The sequence below is a fragment of the Drosophila ananassae genome, assembly GCF_017639315.1.
Source record: "Drosophila ananassae strain 14024-0371.13 chromosome 4 unlocalized genomic scaffold, ASM1763931v2 tig00000061, whole genome shotgun sequence".
Lineage (NCBI taxonomy): Eukaryota > Metazoa > Arthropoda > Insecta > Diptera > Drosophilidae > Drosophila > Drosophila ananassae.
Genome location: NW_025319038.1, coordinates 4,229,146 through 4,251,163, shown reverse-complemented (window position 1 = coordinate 4,251,163; position 22,018 = coordinate 4,229,146). Strand labels below are relative to the sequence as shown.

Below are 22,018 nucleotides of genomic sequence, written 5' to 3'. Positions count from 1 at the left end.
TTTATCGTTGTTAAGAGGAGCCCCGTAAATATTCGTGATACTCCAATGAGTTCCTTTTTAAAACTGTTTTTATTTCTTACAATTCTCTTACAAGAAACATACATGAAAATCTTAAATCTATTTAAAACTACTTATCAACGGACTGCTCGCTGACATGCTATGTGACCCTTTCTTAAGTGCTTCAAGTGCAGCACATAAACATTTGGTTAGACTGCAGGAGATCGTCTTTCAGGTCTCTGCGTTTGTATTTAATTTATAAATTTCTTTTTTCAATATTAGAAAATATTATTATTATGATTCTTCGATAACAATATGTTGTTAATTATATCATTCTATTACATATTTTTAAATATTTTAACATTGTTTAAGTTATTTTATTAGCTATTATTTTCATTCGATTCTTTAGTGGACTGTAATTTTTACTTATTTTGTTTCTTATTATTTTTTAGATATAGCTTTTCTTTTTTTATTTGATTGATTACTTAATTATCTGTAACATTCGTCATTGGGGTTGTCAATGCTATAGCCATCAATTGTCTTCTCGACTTTAATTTTCTTAAATAGGATATAATAAGTACAGTTATGATTATCATTACCAAAATTAAGGAGCTATGACCTGACACATGATGAAAGTCGATATTTTTCAATTCTAAATTTTTTGCTTTCAAATCTTCTATTTGTTTGGCCAGGTGAGCTATTTCTGCTGTATGATTCATAACATGAGGCTTTAGAGGGTCCCAAGCTATTCTCGGAATCTCTTTTATTTCTCCTATATAAGCCGAAGCTAATGCTTCTTGACTTTCCTAGAGGCCACCTCGCTGGATGGCAACTATCATCTTTTTTAGTAAATTTTTTAAAATTAGTTTTACTTATTTCTGTTTTTATGTCATTGCTATCCTCTTCTTCTACCTTCCAATATCGGTCCATTTGTTTCAGCACGATACTGGTTGCTACGATTGAATTACTACCCCTGGATTTCGTGCATCCTGACACTGTCCATCCAAAGATAGTTTTTTGCCCAAGAAGCATACCCTTTTTGGTTATCTGCGGCAAAATTTGTGGATATAAATCCGCACCAATCACCAGATCAATTCGACCAGGTTTGTCGAAATTGCGATCCGCTAAATAGAATCCTTTCCAATTCGACTTATTTATAAAAATTTCATTTGTGGGAACACTTTTCATTAATTTCGGCAAAACAATTGCGTTTGTGCTCACTTCTTTTGAATATTTAGAATTATTCCTGATTGTCAATTTTAATTTGTGATTTGAAACACAGGCACCTGTTCCACTTATTTCAGTGTGCGCTTTTATTTTTGGCAATTTTTGTGCCGCTTCTTCTGATATTAGAGTGCTTTGTGACCCATTGTCAATCAATGCTCTAAATTTCCTGAATTTACCATCTGGCCCTTTAATCTGAACATATGCCGTGGCCAACAACGCTGGTTCAGAGGTCATGCATGCACTAGCGTAGATAGAGAGGGGATCAGGGGGATCAATCCCCCCCCTTGGGTCTGAGAATTTTAAGATGATATAATCTCAAAATTGAAAAAGAAACACATTTTTACGCGATGACTGTGCAGTACAGCATTATTATTATTATTATCGCAGATTGCGGATTATTATCGCAGTGTAACATAAAACTTACAAAAAAACAGGATATTATTCTGAGTCATATTTCAATTTTTTAACCATATTCGTTTTTTCTTGAGGACTTAATGCTTTAAATTTATAGCAAAAAATTAATTGATGCCCGGGCATTTTGCACATCGGGCATGCTTGGTTATTTGTGTGATTATTTTGTATTATTTTTCTAGGTGGTAACTCATTTCCAACTGATGTCAACGAACTAAGCCGTTGATCTAAAAATTCTATGTCATCTTTCAAGTTTTGAATGTCATTTGACTGTTTTACTTGGCCCTCATATTGTTGCAGAGCCTCAATATTAAATTTCTTTATAATAATATGCGCAAGAATGCAATCTGATTCTTCGGTCAGATTTGCTTTGAGACGCATCATATAAATTGATTCATTTATAGAATCAATTGTATTTTTTAAATGCCTATATGAGTCCAAATTTATTTTTGGAAGATCAATCAGGCGATTCAATTGGTCTGAAAATATTTTGCTATTATTCTCATACCTTTTTATGAGCAACTCCCAGGCTGCATCATAATTATTGCCTGAGCCAAGCAATAAATGGGAGACCACATTTCGTGCTTCCCCTTTTAGAGCACTTTTAAGGTAGCTTAGCTTCAAGGATGGGCTTAAATCCATTCTTGAATGCACAAGCTCCTTGAATAATTCATAAAAATGGTCCCAATCTTTGGAGTTTCCAAAGAAACTGGGAACCTCAATTTTTGGTAGGGTAGGTAGTTCGTCCATTTTAGGATTACTACCTTCTACCTTTTCTAATCGACCCACTTCGATTTTATTATTCATGTGTATTTGTGAGTAGATGTAAGCTCAATGTGTATTTCCACATCTTCTCTGAGCTCTTTTATTTTTGGCATATATTTATTATTAAGCCCTTCAATATTTATTAGATCGGACACCGTTTCTACTCTGCTGAGAAACATTTTTAATTTTTTAACTCTTATCGGAAAGGTTTCAGCTTTCCTTTCCTGGATTTCTATATACGTTTGCTCGAGGTAATCCTCGAGATTCTTTATGGCACCCTCAAGCCTAGAAAATAGCTCATCCTGGCCAATAATTTTTTTAATTTTTTCCTTAGCGGACTTGAATTTTGATAGCATGCTATCGAAATGATTTTTTGTAAAATATTCGTGCTCTACAGCACCAAGTTGAACCAAAAGATTACACTAGTTTACAAATTTAAATGTAATCGAGTGAACCTTAAAATTGATGATTGCTTTATAGTAATTTGGGGTCGGAGAACACGAAAATGACATCTCTGAGCTCTTTTATTTTTGGCATATATTTATTATTAAGCCCTTCAATATTTATTAGATCGGACACCGTTTCTACTCTGCTGAGAAACATTTTTAATTTTTTAACTCTTATCGGAAAGGTTTCAGCTTTCCTTTCCTGGATTTCTATATACGTTTGCTCGAGGTAATCCTCGAGTTTATTTTTCTTAAGAACCGTTTTTGAGATATTTTTGAAAATCGTGTTTTTGAGGTCCTTTTTCAGTTTTTTGGTAATATCTCATGAAAAAAACTGTTTACAAACAAAAAAAGGATATTGATTGACAGGTATTGAAGTAACGTTTACGTGGATATATAATATGTGCAGATTGAATCAAATCTCTGTAATGCACAAGCGAACAAAGTACAAAAATAGTGTCATTTTCGACCAATTTTGAAAATTTCAATTTTTCAATTGGTCAATTCAAATTTTGAAAATTTCAATTTTTCAATTGGTCGAAAATGACACTATTTTTGTACTTTGTTCGCTTGTGCATTACAGAGATTTGATTCAATCTGCACATATTATATATCCACGTAAACGTTACTTCAATACCTGTCAATCAATATCCTTTTTTTGTTTGTAAACAGTTTTTTTCATGAGATATTACCAAAAAACTGAAAAAGGACCTCAAAAACACGATTTTCAAAAATATCTCAAAAACGGTTCTTAAGAAAAATAAACGGATGTCATTTTCGTGTTCTCCGACCCCAAATTACTATAAAAAACACTTTTTTATGGAGGTTCATTTTTGGTGTAAACTAGTGTTATGGTTCGTACAGGCTCTAAGCTCCATGTTTTTAAGTGATTCCCTATCCTCTTCTAAATAAGATTTTTTTGCGAGGAGCGCATCTATTTGCCGGGTGAGACGCACCTGGTCTTCTATAATCGCGATTTTTTCTTTTGTCGACATATTGGATTTTTTTTTTTTTTAATTAAAATTATATTTAAGTTATAAAACTAAAAAGTTATAAAACTAAAATACCAAACTTGCCGATGAATATAGTTTCTGCTGTTGGTTTGGTGATTTTGTTGTCGCTGCGCTGTTGATGCTGCTTCTCCTTGGGATGTTGTCACTGTTGCTGGCTGATGTTGCTGTTGAACTTGGTGTCGCTGCGGATGTTGCTTCTGCGTCACTGGTGCTGTTGCTTCGGCTGATATTGCTCCTGATGTGCTCCTGCTTGGGGTGTTCACTGCTGCTGTGACTGATGTTTCCTCTGCTAGTCACGGCTGATGCTGATACTGATGCTGATGTTGTTTTTTTTTTTTTTTTGATGTTTTCCGATTTAATAATTATATTTATATTTTTTATATAATATATATTTTTTCATTTAATTTTTGTAGATTTTTTTTTTTTTAAAGTTCGGTTGTATTGTAAGTATTTACAATTACTTTTTAAATTTTCCGATGTAGGCCTCGGATACGCCAACACACAAATTGTATTTTTTATATATATTTTAATATATATATTTTTTATTATTCCGGTTTCGTTTCGGAACAAACACGATAGAAGGAAACAAAAATATTTATTAATTTTTGTTTTTCCTTTCTATTTAATTATGCTCATTGGCATTTATATTATTTTATTCTCTGTGTTCCTTACCTCTTGGGGGGAAACAACAGAGGACTACGATATTTAAACTGAGCTCTTTTTTACCCAGATCGCAGCCTTATTTTTTAGCTACCCTGGGCTGAGAATTTTAATTTTTTCTACAGCCACTTATAGGTGCCAGTTTTTTAAACCTGAGTCTCTTACCACAGGGGGGAAAACGTCAGGGTGTCTCGATGGACCAAATGTTAAGAGGAGCCCCGTAAATATTCGTGATACTCCAATGAGTTCCTTTTTAAAACTGTTTTTATTTCTTACAATTCTCTTACAAGAAACATACATGAAAATCTTAAATCTATTTAAAACTACTTATCAACGGACTGCTCGCTGACATGCTATGTGACCCTTTCTTAAGTGCTTCAAGTGCAGCACATAAATATTTGGTTAGACTGCAGGAGATCGTCTTTCAAACCATGCTGTTAATCACTTATTCACATGGGTCCGATCTCCTACATTCTATGTTTGGAATTCTATCGTGTTCAATGCTTGAACAATCGTTAAGCAATTCTATTTTTCAATTAAATATATTTGTTATTACCAAACAATATTTGAAATTTATAGTTTCATTTAATTTAGTCAAGTTTCAGCTATTTTTTCTTACATTTTTGTAATCTAATCCACAAATATGTAGTTCAGATTAGTTAATGCTATCAAATGGATTTTTTATACTTCCTGCTTAGTATTTGCCTTGAACTACTGTTTAGAAAGCTTTAGATAGATAAAAATGTATAATATACCAAAATAATAATAATGAAATTTGCAATGTATACATATAAATATATATATATATATATAAATATACATTCGGATGTACGCTCAGCAGCTTTTAATATATTTTTAATGACTAATTTTAAATGTACCTTGAACCATACATAGTTATGACGTCACATCGAAGTTTGCGTTTCAGACAGTGGTACCGGCTAATTTAATTCACTCGTAATCAACCATTCATATCATATCAATAAAAAATATTTCAGATTATAGCTTTATAAACATGAAACTGAAGCCTTTGTAGAATAGTTATATTTCAGAGCGGAACGAAATTTCAGCGCTAAGAGGTTTGTCTGTAGTTTTCGAACTTGTTTCCATATTTAAAGTTAAAGGTTTCTATGAATGTAAATATTTACATACATACCGTACATTAGAAGTTTTTACTAATTCAATCAATATTATATTCAAGGTTTGATTTTGATGAACATTTTTATACCCTTTTGTATCTGAATCACCTCCTGAGTCGATATAAGCATGACTGTCAGTTTTAATCCTATAGCTGCCATATAACCGGGAATATAATCGGGAATGACCTAATTTTGCACGGTCATAAACTATTTCTTCATTGTGGATTCAATTACTTGAATCTCTATCTTTTCATAATAGTCATTTATGTATATATATAAAATTGAATTGCTGTTCGTTCGTGTCGCTAAAAGTCAAGAACGACTTAAAAGATTTATCTTATCTTAGTCTTGAAATGTTCATGGTTGTCTAGGAAAGGTTTGAAAGGCGAAAATAAATAGAATAATTGCCGGCAAAAGCCCTAAAAACAGACCTTTTCTATTTCCCATACAAACGTTATATAAATAAAATGTAGAGTAAATTTGAACTTTATTGTTATTTAATTAAGTTCATATTCAATTATAATCACACACTGTTGTCTAAACAATTTAGATGTGTTCCTAACGTGAAAGAGTCAATTTATTACCGCTCCACAAAGTTCAAATTCAATCATATCTATCAAAATAGTCTTTGCGTGCGTTTTGGGGGATCTAATGTCGCGTTAGAAATTAAACAAAACTGAATCGCAAACGCAAAAAAAATGTTATTGTCACAAAATGTGATTTTGTGGGTATTGACTATTTATAAATACATCTATTATTGTTGTGTTGAATAACTTGAAAACATTTACATTACATTTAGTCAGCGTCTTGTGAAGTTTATAGCAGAGCCGGTCAAGAAATGCCCACGCTGAAAATACATGTGCTTTGCACTGAGAAAATAGTAGTCTGGAATTTTTCGAGTCTTTTTTCATTTCAAAAGTTTTCGTTGAAAATAATTTGGACAATGGGATAAATTTATATATAATGTGTTATAATACGTTTGTTGGCGTTTATATAGTCGCCCGATCCCGGCCGTTCCGACTTATATACTGCCTGCAAACAAAAATGTGTGCAAAGTTTCAATTCGATAGCTTTACGACTGAGAGACTAATTTGTGTAGAAACAGACAGCGGGCATGCTCATGTCGACTCAGGAGGTTATCCTGACAAGAACATATATAATACCCTTTGCAAGGGTATAAAAACCAAGTCTGTTGAATTCGAACTCCCATAACCTGCCAAATCGTCCTCTTCTTCTAAATCTAACTAGCTCTGTTTTTACTTTAAGGGGGCAGGATGGTTTCAGAGGCTGAAAAAACAGATTTTTGCGATTTTTTATTTCATTTCTGAGTGAATATAATTATTCAATTTTTTTACACGATACATGGCTATATTTGGAGAGTATCTAGGAATTTTTTTGTTAAGAAATAATTATTATTTATCCCGTGATGGGCAGTCGGCCGAAGTCGCTTCAAAAAATTATTATCTTGCGGTGCGTAAAGTCTGTGTCCTTACAGTGTTATCGGAAATAAAACAAGAAATGAAAGGTAACTTCGGGCGATGCCGAAGTTGATATACCCTTGCAGTTGTGCCATTTCCGATCGTTCAGTTATATCGGGGCTATTGGATATAGTTGGCCGATCCCTATATGATCCCTATATCCCTCAAATATGATTATTTTGTCCCAAATAGAATCTGTACCAAGCCCCATCTTTCTAACTTAGAAAATAGCAAAGTTATGCCAATTCCGATCGTTCAGTTATATGGCAGCTATAGTCGGCCGATCCTTATGAAATTTGGCAAATCAGATTATTTTGTCCAAAATAGAATCTGTACCAAGTTCCATTATTCTAACTGCAGATCCTTTGTCGGCAGATCCTTATAAAATTTTGTAAATAAGATATTTTGGTCAAATATAACATGTGTGGAAAGTCCCTCTAACTTAAAAAACACCAAAGTTATGGCATTTCCGATCAATCAGTTATATGGCAGCTATAGGATATAGTCGACCGATCGCGGCCGTTCCGACTTATGTACTACCTGCAAGGAAAAGAAGGATGTGTGCAAAGTTTCAACTCGATAGCTCTAAAACTGAGAGACTAGTTTGCGTAGAAAACGGAAGGAAAGACGGACAGACGGACATGCTTATATCGACTCAGGAGGTGATCCTGATCAAGAATATATATACTTTATAGGGTCGGAGATGTCTCCTTCACTGCGTTGCACACTTTTGACCAAAATTATAATACCCTCTGCAAGGGTATAAAAATTGAATTGATTTACTTAAAATATTAGTTTCTTGTGCGGATGAACGAAACCATTTTGAACAAGAAAGGAAAGCTAACTTCGGGCGGAGCCGAAGTTTATATACCCTTGCAGTTGAGTCGCAGTCCGCTATATAGCGGATCGTATATAGTTCACCGATCCTTATGAAATTTGGCATATCGAATTATTTTGCCCAAAGAGGAACCCCCATTGAAACTTCTAACTTGAAAAACAACGAAGTTATAGCATTTCCAATCAATCAGTTATATGGCAGCTATAGGATATAGTCGACCGATCCCGGCCGTTCCGACTTATATACTCCCTGCAAGGAAAAAAGGATGTGTGCAAAGTTTCAACTCGATAGCTCCAAAACTGAGAGACTAGTTTGCGTAGAAACCGACAGACAGACAGACAGACAGAGAGACAGACGGACATGCTCATATCGACTCAGGAGGTCGGAGATGTCTCCTTCACTGCGTTGCACACTTTTGACCAAAATTATAATACCATCTGCAAGGGTATAAAAAACGTTCGTTACGCACCGACTTGAAAAAGTTGTTTTGAGAAAAGTTTGAGAAAAGTTGTTTTGAGTTGTTTTGAGACTTGAAAAAGTTGTTTTGAGAAAAACGCGCCTAAAGTTTTCAAAGCAATTGAAAGTATTTGGATAGAAAAAAACTAGAAAATCGGTATCTCAGCAAGTTTTAGTCCGATCGACATGAAACTTTCACAGGATATTCCTGAGATAATGCTCTATTATATAAAAAATTTCTGAAAAAAATTTTTTTAAGTCTCAAACCATCCTGCTTCCTTAGTTGTAGGGGTTAACGTATTTAATCTAAACTCGGCTTTTATTAAAACATAAATAAAAAATTGGCTAAAGTGTTGAATTTTTAAGCTAATAAAAGCCACCGTGCATATCGTAGAATGTTATAGGAGATTTATTCGTCCTGGAACAGTTTTCTTAGGATCCGAAGCAGTTTTATAATTTTGTTAACACCAAGCTTAAACATGTTTTGCATCATCATTGGCTTACTTTTGAAAACTCATCGGCAAGTTTTGATCTGTTTTAGAAAAAGTTTTAAAGTTTTGACGATCTACCATTTATTCACCTCCTAATATTTCAGATTACGCATAGCCATACGCATATCACAGCGGACGGCACGCATGCCCTAGCTTGTAGCTAGCGCGTAAAGACACTATATGCAGCCGCAGAATTACAAACTTTCTGTGTTCGTTCAATCTAAATAAGTGTTATACCAAATGAAAGGTATTGTTTTCATTTGATGGATTTTAGCCAATCATATGCCAAAATTACTTTGGCTTCGGAGAAATTTGCGTAAATGTAAAACACTTTTGATTCACAAAATTGGAGATGGTATAAACAAGAAAGGAAAGCTAACTTCGGGCGGAGCCGAAGTTGATATACCCTTGCAGTTAAGGTTGTTCCATTTCCGATCGTTCAGTTCTATGTCGTCTTTAGGATATAGTCGGCCGATCCTTATGAAATTTGGCAGGTCAAATTATATTGCCCAAAATAGAATCCGTAGAAAGTCCCATCATTAGCTTAAAAAACACCAAAGTTATGCCAATTGCGATCGTTCAGTTATATGGCAGTTATAGGATATAGTCAGCCGATCCTTAAGAAATTTAGCAAGTCGGATTATTTTGCCCAAAATAGAATCTGTGCCAAGTCCCATATTTCTAACATTAAAAACACCAAAGTTAATCCAATTCCGATCGTTCTAAGACAGCTATAGGATATAGTCGGCCGATCCTTTTAAAACTTTGCAGATAACATAGATATCTTGGACAAATTTAACATGTGTGCAAAGTCCCAACCCTCTAGCGCACAAAACACCAAAGTTATCACATTTCCGATCAATTAGTTATATGGCAGCTATAGGATATAGTCGACCGATCCCGGCCGTTTCGACTTATATACTACCTGTAAGGAAAAGAATGTATGCAAAGTTTCAACTCGATAGCTCGAAGACTGAGAGACTAGTTTGCGTAGAAACCGACAGACAGACGGACAGACGGACATGCTCATATCAACTCAGGAGGTGATCCTGATCAAGATTATATATACTTTATAGGGTCGGAGATGTCTCCTTCACTGCGTTGCACACTTTTGACCAAAATTATAAGGGTATAAAAATTACACATAACAAACCATAAGAATGGCAAGTAAGAATATTTTATATATGTAATTTTTTATACTCATTATTTTTTATTAGTTGTTATACCCTTGCAGAGGGTATTATAATTTTGGTCAAAAGTGTGCAACGCAGTGAAGGAGACATCTCCGACCCTATAAAGTATATATATTCTTGATCAGGATCACCTCCTGAGTTGATATGAGCATGTCCGTCTGTCCGTCTGTCCGTCTGTCCGTCTGTCCGTCTGTCTGTCTGTCTGTCTGTCTGTCTGTCTGTCTGTCTGTCGGTTTCTACGCAAACTAGTCTCTCAGTTTTTGAGCTATCGAGTTGAAACTTTGCACACACCCTTCTTTCCTTTGCAGGTAGTATATAAGTCGGAACGGCCGGGATCGGTCGACTATATCCTATAGCTGCCATATAACTGATTGATCCGAAATGCCATAACTTTGGTGTTTTTTAAGTTAGAGGGTTGGGACTTTCCACACATTTTATATTTGACCAAAATATCTTATGTACTAAATTTCATAAGGATCGGCCGACTATATCCTATAGCTGTCATAGAACGGTCGAAATTGGCATAACTTTGGTGTTTTTTAAGTTAGAAAGATGGGACTTGGTACAGATTACTCTTTGGGCAAAATAATTTAATATGCCAAATTTCATAAGGATCGGCCGACTATATACGATCCGCTATATATTTAATAATATAAGATGCGTGGCGCCACCTAGCGGACTGCGACTGAACTGCAAGGGTATATCAACTTCGGCTCCGCCCGAAGTTAGCTTTCCTTTCTTGTTTTTTTATTAATCTTCAATGAGTTAAACCCATTATTTCGTTAGACCCCGTTGGAGTACCAGTCTGTGTGCGATAAATGCGCCAGGGCTCTGGACAAACCTCTACAGATTTTCCTCTACAGGAAAATTAGATTTGTCCCTCTACGCGGAAGGAATCTTGTATAACTCCTTTGCATTTTATATCTATAGAGTTATTTCTTAATTGTCAGCAATTCCAAAAACATTAAAAAAAAACATTACTCCCCATTTTAATACCTTTAAAGATCAATTATTTTACCATACCAGCATGGTTTCGTTAAGCGTCGCCACAACTCTACCAACGTATTGGAATTGATTGATGTTATTTTTGTTAATTCTCTTTTAAATCTTTAGCTGCTTAAGGAAGAACATAATAAGTTATTTTTTAAAATGAATATTCTCGCTTAGTCCATGCCAAGTTTGTAGTCCCTCAAGAAATCCAGCAGTCCGTTACTCTTTTATTAATGACTTGCCCCCAAATTTAAGAAACTTGCTGGTACGCATGCAATTTTAAGCTTTGCCTTTAGTATAAATCCTCTTCTGCCCAATGTAAGCTTCAGTTTTATTTGAATAATTTTCAAAGTTGGTGTTCAGCTAATAATTTAAAGCTTAATGGATCAAACTTGTGTAATTTTAACGATCGAGCCCTCACCAGGCTACGTACTTTCTTTATGGGATTGCTTCAGAAAGATTAACTCCGACCTTAAATTTTCCGCCCGCATCTCGTCAATGGTTCATAAAGCTAATGGTGAGCTTGGTTTTATTAAAAAATGGTCAAATTAATTGAATGTTGCAACTCCGTAATTCTTCTATGCCACTCCGTCTGATTCTGAGTACGATTTATGCGTCTGGTCATTAAAAGTCATTAAATCCGTACAAAATCATGTCTTATTGTTTGATCTTAAGGTACTCAACTGAGATGCGATTCTTACCCCTCCTTTTTATCATAGTAGACCGTACGTCGATCAGCAGTGCCCCTCGGTCGGTTGGGTTGTACGTAAAAATGATAAAAAAATGAAGTCGTGAAAAATAAAGTCTAATAAAAGAAAGAGTCTTGCCTCCTAATAAAGAAGAATGAGTGCAAAGGTTTGTGTGCGATATCTTTAAAACACTAGAGAGACTAGTGCGAGACAGAAACAGAGAGACAGACGGACATGCTCTAATAAATAAATGAGTCTTGCCTCCTAATAAAGAAGAATGAGTGCAAAGGTTTGTGTGCGGTATCTTTAAAACACTAGAGAGACTAACACAGAGAAACAGAGAGACAGAAATAGGGAAACAGAGATCGTTAAAATATCGACTTAAGAGTCGATACTTCACTTCCTCTCTTTATCTTAAAGCGGACGGACGTGTTTTTTTTGTGCGCACTACGTTTTTGTAAAATTTGCAATAAGCTTTCTATAAAAAATCGGTGTTTATTTCTTTAAAGATATAAAAACAAATTGCAATTTTTTAGATCCGCATCGCTTCGCGTGTGCAGTGATATATTTGGAGGTAAAATAATTATTTATTTAATTTACTTTCCAAACATAGCCCTGCTCTGCTTCTTCATCTCCTACGGTGTTGTTGCTATTCTTTTGCTTCTACTCTCGCTCAATAGAGATTCTTATCTCTATTTCTTTAAATCTTACTAACTTGCACTAACTGCTCTCTTTAATCTCCCCTTCTCGTTTCCTTGGTACAGTGGTTCAAGGTTCCTCATTAATAAAATCAAATAATATTTTTAAATTAATTATTAATTTTTTTAATAATTTTTAATAAATTAATTATTTAATTTTTAATAATTTTTAATAAATTAATTATTTAATTTTAAATAATTTTTAATAAATTAATTATTTAAATTTTTAATAATTATGGATTTTAAATTGGTCTGTGCTTTAAAGTCTTGCAATAAGACAATCTCGTCTTCCCAGCCTACCATCCATTGCTGGCTCTGTGAAAACGTTGTACACGCTAAGTGTGCCGGGTTCACGGCCTCAGTTTCGGATGCAATCTCGCGTAGGTCTGGTCTCCACTTTTGCTGTGATGGTTGTCGTGCTGTTCAGGACGAAATGAGGTCGTTCATGAGGCAGACTAAAAGCGGTTTCAAGGAGTTGATTAGTGGTTTTCGAAAAATCAATGACCAACTCTGTGCGCTTGATACAAAGTTTAGTAGCCTTCAACTACTAAATGAGTCTCCAAAGCGTAAGAAATCCGCTTTTAGTGATGTGCTCGGGTCGAATAATCTTCAGACTGCTCAGCCGACAACTATGCAGCCGCTTATATCTCTGGCCACCCCAAGGGCCGGACCTGAGAAAAATTCGGCTTCCGAATGTCTCGGAATCAATGAGCAATTGTCCGATATGTCCTCTGTGGCATCGCTTCAAGTGATCCCAGACCCAATAATTCAAACTCCTGTAACAGTCACCAAACAGGGTAATAAACGGTCCGGACCCCCGGTACGCACTGATGCCGCAGTATTAGCTACGGCGGCACCAAAACCCTTGCAGGTGATCCCACCATCGAAACACATTTTTGTCTCCCGGCTTGCCCCTGATACTTCGGAGATTGATCTCTCGGCTTACATCAAAGCCAAAGCAAAAGCCGACATAAAGGTGGTGGATATTACAAAATTCAAAAATTCTTACACCAGGCACACGTCATCTTTCAAAATACGTGTGCCCTTGCAGATGTTCAAGACGATTTGTTCCGCCAGCTTTTGGCCAGAGAACATTTTCGTCCAAGAACATCAGCCAAGTAAGGTGAAAAAAAAGATAACCAAACCTGTGGGTGTAAAACTCCCACATGTTAAGGCCACTGATCAACCTTCCACCTCATCTTCCTCAATCTCAAAAAACTAATGTCTTCATTAACACTTACCTATCAGAATACAAGAGGGTTACGTAGTAAACTTCCCAAACTGTATTCTGATAGTTCTTTTTTTGCATCCCACATTATAGTATTTACAGAAACTTGGTTAAAGCCGGAGATCTTAAGCTCCGAAGTTTTTCCTAGTAGGTACACCACTTTTAGATGTGATAGAATTTGCGAAGGGGAGGAGGAGTGCTAATTTCTGTAGACTCCAAATTCGCTTCTGAAGAGGTAAAATCACAAGAGATTGGTGACATTGAATTTCTTTGCATCAAAATCACTTTGTCTGATCAATCTTTGTATGTTACCTGTTCGTACATTCCACCTTCGTCCGAACCGCCAACATACTGGCAACATTTGTCCGCTATTCGTTTGGTTTTCGATCGTCTGTCTGATGGTGACCAGCTGATAGCTCTGGGTGACTTTAATATCCCAGAACTTATGTGGTCAAATGTTGATAATTCACCGTCTTTACAGCTTAACTCCCACCATGACTTCCCTGAGGGCATGTTCGACATGTCACTCGGGAAAATTAACCACGTTAGAAATTCTTTAGGTCGGCTGTTGGACTTATGTTTCGTTTCTGATCCTGATGGAATTACTCTTTCCAGAACTTTGCCCCTTTCTAACCCTGAGGATCCATATCATCCTACTCTTGAGGTTTCAATCGAAAATAATTACTTTTTTGACCTTAAGTCTACAGTTAAATCTCAGAAAGTTCGTTTCTTTCGTAAGGCTGACTTTACGAAATTAAATAAGTTAATTTTGGAATTTGATTGGTCTGATTTACTGGCATGCGATGATATAAACATCGCATTACAAAAATTTTATTACACTTTGAACATATTTTTCGACGCTTGCGTGCCGTGGAAATATCCGTCCGCTTCAACGAATCCGCCTTGGTATACAAGGCACCTTATAAATTTAAAGAATAGTATGAGTAGACTTTTAAACAAACATAGATTATCTGGCTGTACAGTTAGTTATTCAAGATACTTAGTAGCTCGGTCCAATTTCACTGTGCATAACGCAGAATGTTATAGGAGTTATATTCGCCGTTGCAGGATTCAGTTTACTCAGGATCCGAAGCAGTTTTATAACTTTGTAAACACTAAGCGTAAACATGTATCTTTTCCCCCACTGCTTACGTTTGAGAACTCTTATGCGAACACCGATCAGGCAATGGCCGATCTCTTTGCACAGTTTTTTCAAACTACCTATTCACCTAGCAGCAGTTTAGCTCAGCCTTACACTTATAATATCCAATCAGCCAACCTTATATTTTGCCCATCTTTCGATCAAAAAGGTGTGTTATCGGATCTTCTTAAGGTTAAGCCCGTGTATTCGCCAGGCCCTGATGGAGTACCAGGCTGTGTTCTGAAGTACTGCGCCGAGGCACTGTGCAAACCGCTTGTTAAACTCTTTAATATATCGCTGGAAACTTCGATCTTTCCCCTTATGTGGAAGGAATCCTTCATTATTCCGCTGCATAAAAAGGGGAAAAAATCCGACGCTGCTAATTATAGAGGCATCTCTAAATTGTCAGTAATTCCAAAGCTTTTGGAAAAACTTATCACTCCACATTTGCAACACCTATGTAGTTCAATAATAACTCCGTGCCAGCATGGCTTCATGAAGCGCCGCTCCACCACTACCAACTTATTGGAGCTAACATCTTTTATCACGGATGGCTTCCGGAACGGCTTACAAACAGACGTCATATACACTGACTTCAGTAAAGCATTTGACTCTGTTAACCATTCGCTTCTTATAAGTAAACTCAGTCTTTTGGGATTCCCAACTGATCTTCTTATGTGGATTTCGAGCTACTTATCAGGGAGAACCCAACGTGTTTTCTTTAAAGATGTTACCTAGCGTTTAGTCCGCGCCACATCGGGGGTGCCCCAAGGAAGCCATCTTGGACCCCTACTTTTTACTCTTTTTATTAACGACTTGCCCCTTGCCTTAACTAATTCACTTGTACTTATGTACGCTGATGACGTTAAGCTATGCCTTCAGTATAAATTCACTAGCGCCCAGTCTAGACTTCAATCCGATTTGGATAAACTTCAAAATTGGTGTTTAGCAAATAACCTAAAGCTTAATGGATCGAAATGTAAACTTATGTCTTTTTACCGATCTAGTCCTCACCAGGCTATGTACTTTCTCTATGGGAACGCCTTAGAACGATTAACTCAGGTTAACGATCTAGGTATCCTTTTAGATTTGAAACTTAAATTTACCGACCATGTATCTACCATGGTTAATAAAGCTATGGGTGTGCTTGGTTTTATGAAAAGATGGTCAAAAGAATTTAATGACCCGTACATAACTAAAATGTCATATACATCACTGGTCCGTCCGATTCTTGAGTATGGATCGTGTGTCTGGAGTCCTCAATATGGAGTACACCAAGACCACATTGAATCTGTACAAAAAAACTTCCTTACTTTTGCGCTTAGGGGACTTAATTGGGATGCAAATCTTTACCTCCCCTCTTATCATATTAGACTTTTACTAATCAACTTACCATCATTAACAAATCGTAGAACGATGTTGGGTGTCATGTTTTTATATAATCTTATTTATGGAAATATAGACAGTCAGCATTTACTAACACGCTTAAATTTTAACATTCCTAGTAGAAGGACCAGAAACTTTCGTCCTCTGCTCCTCAGCCATTGTAGTTCGACATATGCCCAACACGATCCGTTCAGGGTATTATGTTCGGACTACAATGGTCTCTACCACATCTTGTCACCTTGCTCTACTAACAATCACCCTAATTTCTCCCAAACCAAATAACTTTTGGAATATGTTTCAACAAATATTATCTAATTGAAACAATACCTTTCGATTGGTATATCATTCATTTAGATCGGTTGCCTACAGAAAATTTTTAATTCTTCGGCTATATATAGAGTTTCCTCGCGCACGCCTAGGCATGCAGGTCGTCACCTCGTGGACTTCCGTCCACAGTGATCTTATATCGCTTATATTAACCGCCTTATCTATGCAACACTCTTCCTCGTAATATCTTTCTCCTAATCCTCGCTTATCTATCTCGGATCTATTCCCGCGATTCGAGCCGTACGTTACGTGGCAGCGTCCCTCGGTCGGTTGGACCGGAGGTGGGCCGTACGTATGCAGTGGGAACCGCGCAAAAAAAAAAAAAAAAAAAAAAAAAAAAGAGGTGATTCTGATCTAGGGTCTATCACTGTGGACTGCAGTCCGCAAGGTGGCAAACCGCAACATTGGAATCAAAAATTTTCTGTGTGCGACCGATCTAAATCAATCATATTTATTCAAGCATTCATTTTAATAATAATATCATATTACCGATATTATATGCAGATTCGTTGGAATCTTATTTCACAACGGAATTTTATCCCGTCAAGAGGTTTTTAGCTAACATACCTTATCTACAAAATGGAAAAACCTTGGTACCTTGGAGTTATGGAGAATTTTTCATAAGGATCGGCTATCTATATACGATTCGATATATATATATATATTAATATACATTAGGGCGGTTCGATTTGTAGGAGGTCAAAAAAATCGCCTAGACACATATGATTTTCGGATTCTAGGGATTAAAATAAGAAACTTTGCTCAAGAAAGGTCGACCCACCCATACAAGTGGTACCCCCCTGGGACCCCCCTAGGGATTCTCCCTTACAAAAATATCACAAAATCACAGCACCTAAAAAGTATGCTATGAAAATGTAACCCAAAACCTGTTGCTCCGCCCACCGCCTTTTCTCCTCCTGTTCGTCCCTTGGGGGCCCCAGGGGGGTACCACTTGTATGGGTGGGTCGACCATCCAAAGTTAGTGGGTCGTTCATACATTTGGACTCGATTGGGGCACTCTAAATGGGTCAAAACAGGATTTTTCCTGCACGTTAAAACAAGGGGCATCAGAATTCATTTTAGAGGTATGGTCTCTTGAGCAAAGTTTCCTATTTTGATCCCTAGAATCCGAAAATCATATGTGCCTAAGCGATTTTTGAATCGACCCACCCTAATATACATATAAGCTGCTACTTAAATGCAAGGATATATCAACTTCGGCTCCACTCGAAGCTTTCCTTTCTTCTTTTATTTAATATAACTTCAACACACCATAGAATGCGATTAGGTAGCTTACAAGTACAGAAAGTTTACAACCTCTACTTCTCTATAGTGAAATAGTCGAAAAGTGTATAACAATGAAGCAAAAAAAGTTTTTATTCTCATATTATTATCTTTCTTCTACAAAAATAAAGGAATTACGTGAGAACATTGTTTTAAAATATTTGTTGCTATTGCTAGAGATTGCAGAGTAAATTTACTTAACTGTAAATATTACTGGGCTAAAACTTATTTGAAAAATATGATTTCTGATCCTCTTGTATTGATATTCTGATCCGAAAAAATCTTTCGAAAAAAAATTCGGAAAAACCTTAAGAAGTTAATTTTTATTGTCCTTATTATAGATAAATTCACACGGCTAGATCTGCTTTGAATAACGAAATGACTGTACTATCAAAATATTTTGACCGTATTGCGGGCACATGTGAACAAAATGGAATAACAAAGCAAACGTTTAGCTACGCTTTAGTTACTAGCGCATTGGTGGCTCTTACCATTAAAGTCACTATTCCTTATGTAAAAAATACACAATCGCAACTCTTACAAAAAGGAAAAGAAGATATTAACGATGGCACCTTTACGCCGCCGGAAATGAATAGTTGCGATGAAGATTTAAAACTTGCAGAGGCAGAAAAGTTATTAGTTGCTCAACAACAAAAAAAAAAACCAAATTCTATTGAGCCTGGGTTGAACCATGAGTTTTTTAAACAACTTGAAATATTGGGAAAAATAATGATTCCCCAGACACTATGCTACGAAACTGGATTACTTACGGTACACACCATTTGCTTATTTTCTCGGACATTTTTAAGTATCTACGTAGCGGCGTTGGAAGGTGCTCTTGTAAAATTTATAGTTCGAAAGGATGTTAAACAATTTTCCTATGTTTTACTTAAATGGTTTGGAATTGCCATCCCTGCCACATTTGTAAACTCAATGATACGATTTTTGGAATGTAAATTGGCTCTTGCTTTCAGGTAAGCTTATGAATATTTGACACGCAGCCAACATTTTTCTTACTGTTATATATTTTATTTAGAACCAGACTAGTGCGGCATTCCTATCGACTATATTTTAAAAATCAAAACTACTATAGAGTTTCGAATTTAGATGGACGCATTGAAAACGCAGATCATAGGTAAGTTAAAATATATGTACAAGTAATACCATTTCCAAGCTGAAAACACCTTAAAATCTTCCATTCAAAACAAACAAAAAGATTAAAATTCACCCCCGCCAAACAAAAATTAATATTTTGGCAACTCTCTGAAAGTAATTATTTTGTAAAATACAGATTTTGCAACAGTTATCGCGCAGAGAAAAATGTTTTTTTTTTGGGGATTCTTCATATACACGAAGAGGATATGCCATCTTCTACAATTCCCCCACTACAATGGAAAAATAAAACGCGGAAATAACATAGTATCCTCCAAAATAAAAGACCACCGACTTTTAATTTAATATTAGTTCTATACATATTCGACATGAAAGTTTTGTATGTAGATGCGACGAAGCCAGGATTTAAAAGAAAGAGTGTTTTTTTCAGCAGCAGTTTGATGGAGATACCATAGGAAGCTGGTTTCGAAGACTCCGGCTAAGGAAGCCATTTCTATTTGAAGCATTTCTACTGTCACCTGGGAGGGGGTGGTTTTCTTAGTGGACTTGTTTTATTTATGTGTGGATGTGTTAGATGTAATGTGTTTTACATAATAACGATCCGGTCTTAACTTATGCGTCGTTTCTGCTTTATCTCTTGCTGAAGACTCACTATCGACTGGTTCAGTTTCTAGTCTCGTTCTTCTATTCTATGCTATAGCCTCTGTTAGCCTACATTTGATTGTAGATCAGATGATTACATTCGGCCTTTCCTGATAAATTCTCAGCGTCCCTGCGAGATTATCAGATTGGGTGGTCCTTCCAGTAATCGTAGTCATCTTGGTCATCTTCTGGAAGTTCACACCAGCGCTTTATCTTAACGGACGCATAACTGGATATCTTTGACAAGATATCTGTCGTTTGGCAACACCTTGTTGACAATAAAAGGTCATTTATAGCGGGCTCCAATTTTCTTGAAATACCCGTGCTGCTCGCCTCGATCTCCACTAACACAATATCTCCTAACTTATATCGGGTTGGAGAAGCGTGCTTGCGTCAAAACGTATCTTGGCTGAAGCTCTTTGTTCATTGACTATAGTTGCAGCGTCTGCTCGTAGCTTCTAGATCTCGACATCTGTCATCAAGCTCTGCTCTTGACTCTGGATCACTCTCGTCAGGGTGTTCTTTAGAATATCTTTTGGATCGTATCTATAAAGAAGCTAAAACCTTTAGTTGTACTAGTTACCATTTCATCCTATCGCTTTCGTTATCATTCCAAGGCAGTAGCAATGACAAAAAAATTCGGTTCCTTCGCTCTGCATTACCGTTTGCTCTCGGTATCCTTACAACCTTAAGGGTGTGTTTGATGTTGATCGACTTGCAATAATCTTCGAAATCGTTTGAAGAAAAGGCGGTACCTCGATCGGCAAGGATTCGTCCTGGCATTCCCAAGTAGCTCGTAACATATTGCAGGATATCCAAGACAAGTTTAGTGTAGTACACTTCGTAAAAACGGAAGCTAAAAAAATAATTAACATATTCTAGTTATTGTCGAATATTGTCGAATAACTAGAATATGTTAATTCCTCTTTGAACTCTTTGGAAAAGGTCCTGGTAATCCATGTGTATAGTAGGAAATGGGATACGTTTGATGTCATCGTAATGATTCTCTCTTTCACGGCACCCACCTGGTATTTTGTTTAGGGCGCAACCTATTCATGACTTTTTATAACTCTGGACAAAATTTCGCATTCGGGGAAACCAAAACAGAATCCAATAACTCGTCAATCCTCCTTCAATAACTCGTCCAACATCCTGGCGGCAGCTTCCTTCTTTGGCGCGGGAATTCGGTATGGTGGCTGGGAAATTACTTGGTTGCTCTCAACAGGCTTGGATGATGTTTGTTTTCCCCATTCCTTACAATCTTGTAGACAAACAGCTTCAAACTTGTTCAGCAAGTGACGCAGTTGACTTTTTTCTTAGAGGTTTATGGGTGCCACCTTCGCTTGCAATGGTTTCTGGTTGCTGCACCGCTCGCTTGACATCGGCGTCGTCTAGCACAAACTTTAGGGATAACTGGGCGCTTATAATGACATCCTGTCCCAACAGAAGTTCTTCTTGCAAAAGCTCGTCGCCTGTTACGTATAGCTTGGCATCAATGGTCTTCCCTTCAACGTCCATCTGTATTACCACCTCTTCGGTAAACATACACGATCCTCCACATATTCCTCTAATCTTCATAGAGCACTCAAGCCGATCTACGTTTTATTCTTTGGCAACCGACTGTCGAACGATATTAGTTTGGCTACCAATATTAATACGTTATAGCTGCTTGAATTGATGCGGATTATTCTGGTGAACAATTTGTCTTGAATCGATGCACCTAATTGAATCACCTTTGCAGTTTGCAGTTCACATTTGGCACAGCGGGACTTCTCCTTCTTACTTGGGCACGAATCGGGAAAGTTTCCCAACTCTGCTCACTTGAAACACGTCTTAAAATCCATTGATCGAGATTGTTGGATTTCGACACGAACTTTTTCTTGTTATTGCCCGACCTCTGTTTACAAAACAAGATTCGGCTGCATCTCTAAGCTGCTTTATTATTGAAAAATGTATTGTACTGCTGTTTTGCAACTCTCGATGCTATAAACCTGCGTGAATATATCTTATAACCGCTCCTTCGCTGAGACTCAACCTCACTCCTGGGCTGACATCCGCAAAAAAAGTCTCCTTTACTGTTTCTTTAGCTCATCTGGGTGCATTAGCCAAGTGCTTGCGCGTCATAGCTTGCGCGCCATTCCATCTTGTGTGCACCACTTGCAAAGAAGTGAACCACATTGATCTTCGTATAAATTGCGAGTAATAAAAACGTCTCATCCCAACGATACGCACCAACCACTTTGTTAATACGATCGATGAACTGTTTCACTAATATAGCGTTCTCGTCTCCTGCATCAAAGTGTGGCAAAGTGTCTGCGATTTCCCTTACCGATGCTTGTCTTGTAGATTAGGAATATCGTCTCCTGTGATATTCCTCCTGATTTCCTCTGTGGGTTTCTGCACATTAAC

General features: G+C 36.7%; 1 protein-coding gene across 2 annotated transcripts in view; it reads left to right on the top strand.

Moving 5' to 3' along the window:
- Positions 1-22,018, top strand: part of LOC6506044 (ATP-binding cassette sub-family D member) — a 77,495-nt gene that overhangs the window by 25,473 nt on the left and 30,004 nt on the right. The window contains exons 1-3 of one of the 2 annotated variants that reach the window (XM_001966592.4): positions 5,464-5,595; positions 18,196-18,828; positions 18,891-18,989. In XM_001966592.4, coding sequence (XP_001966628.1) covers positions 18,233-18,828; positions 18,891-18,989 — 695 coding nt within the window. In that variant the 5' untranslated portion in view covers positions 5,464-5,595; positions 18,196-18,232. Of the gene's footprint in view, positions 1-5,463; positions 5,596-18,195; positions 18,829-18,890; positions 18,990-22,018 lie in introns of those variants that run through there. The other variant, XM_044717743.1, reaches the window with a different exon arrangement.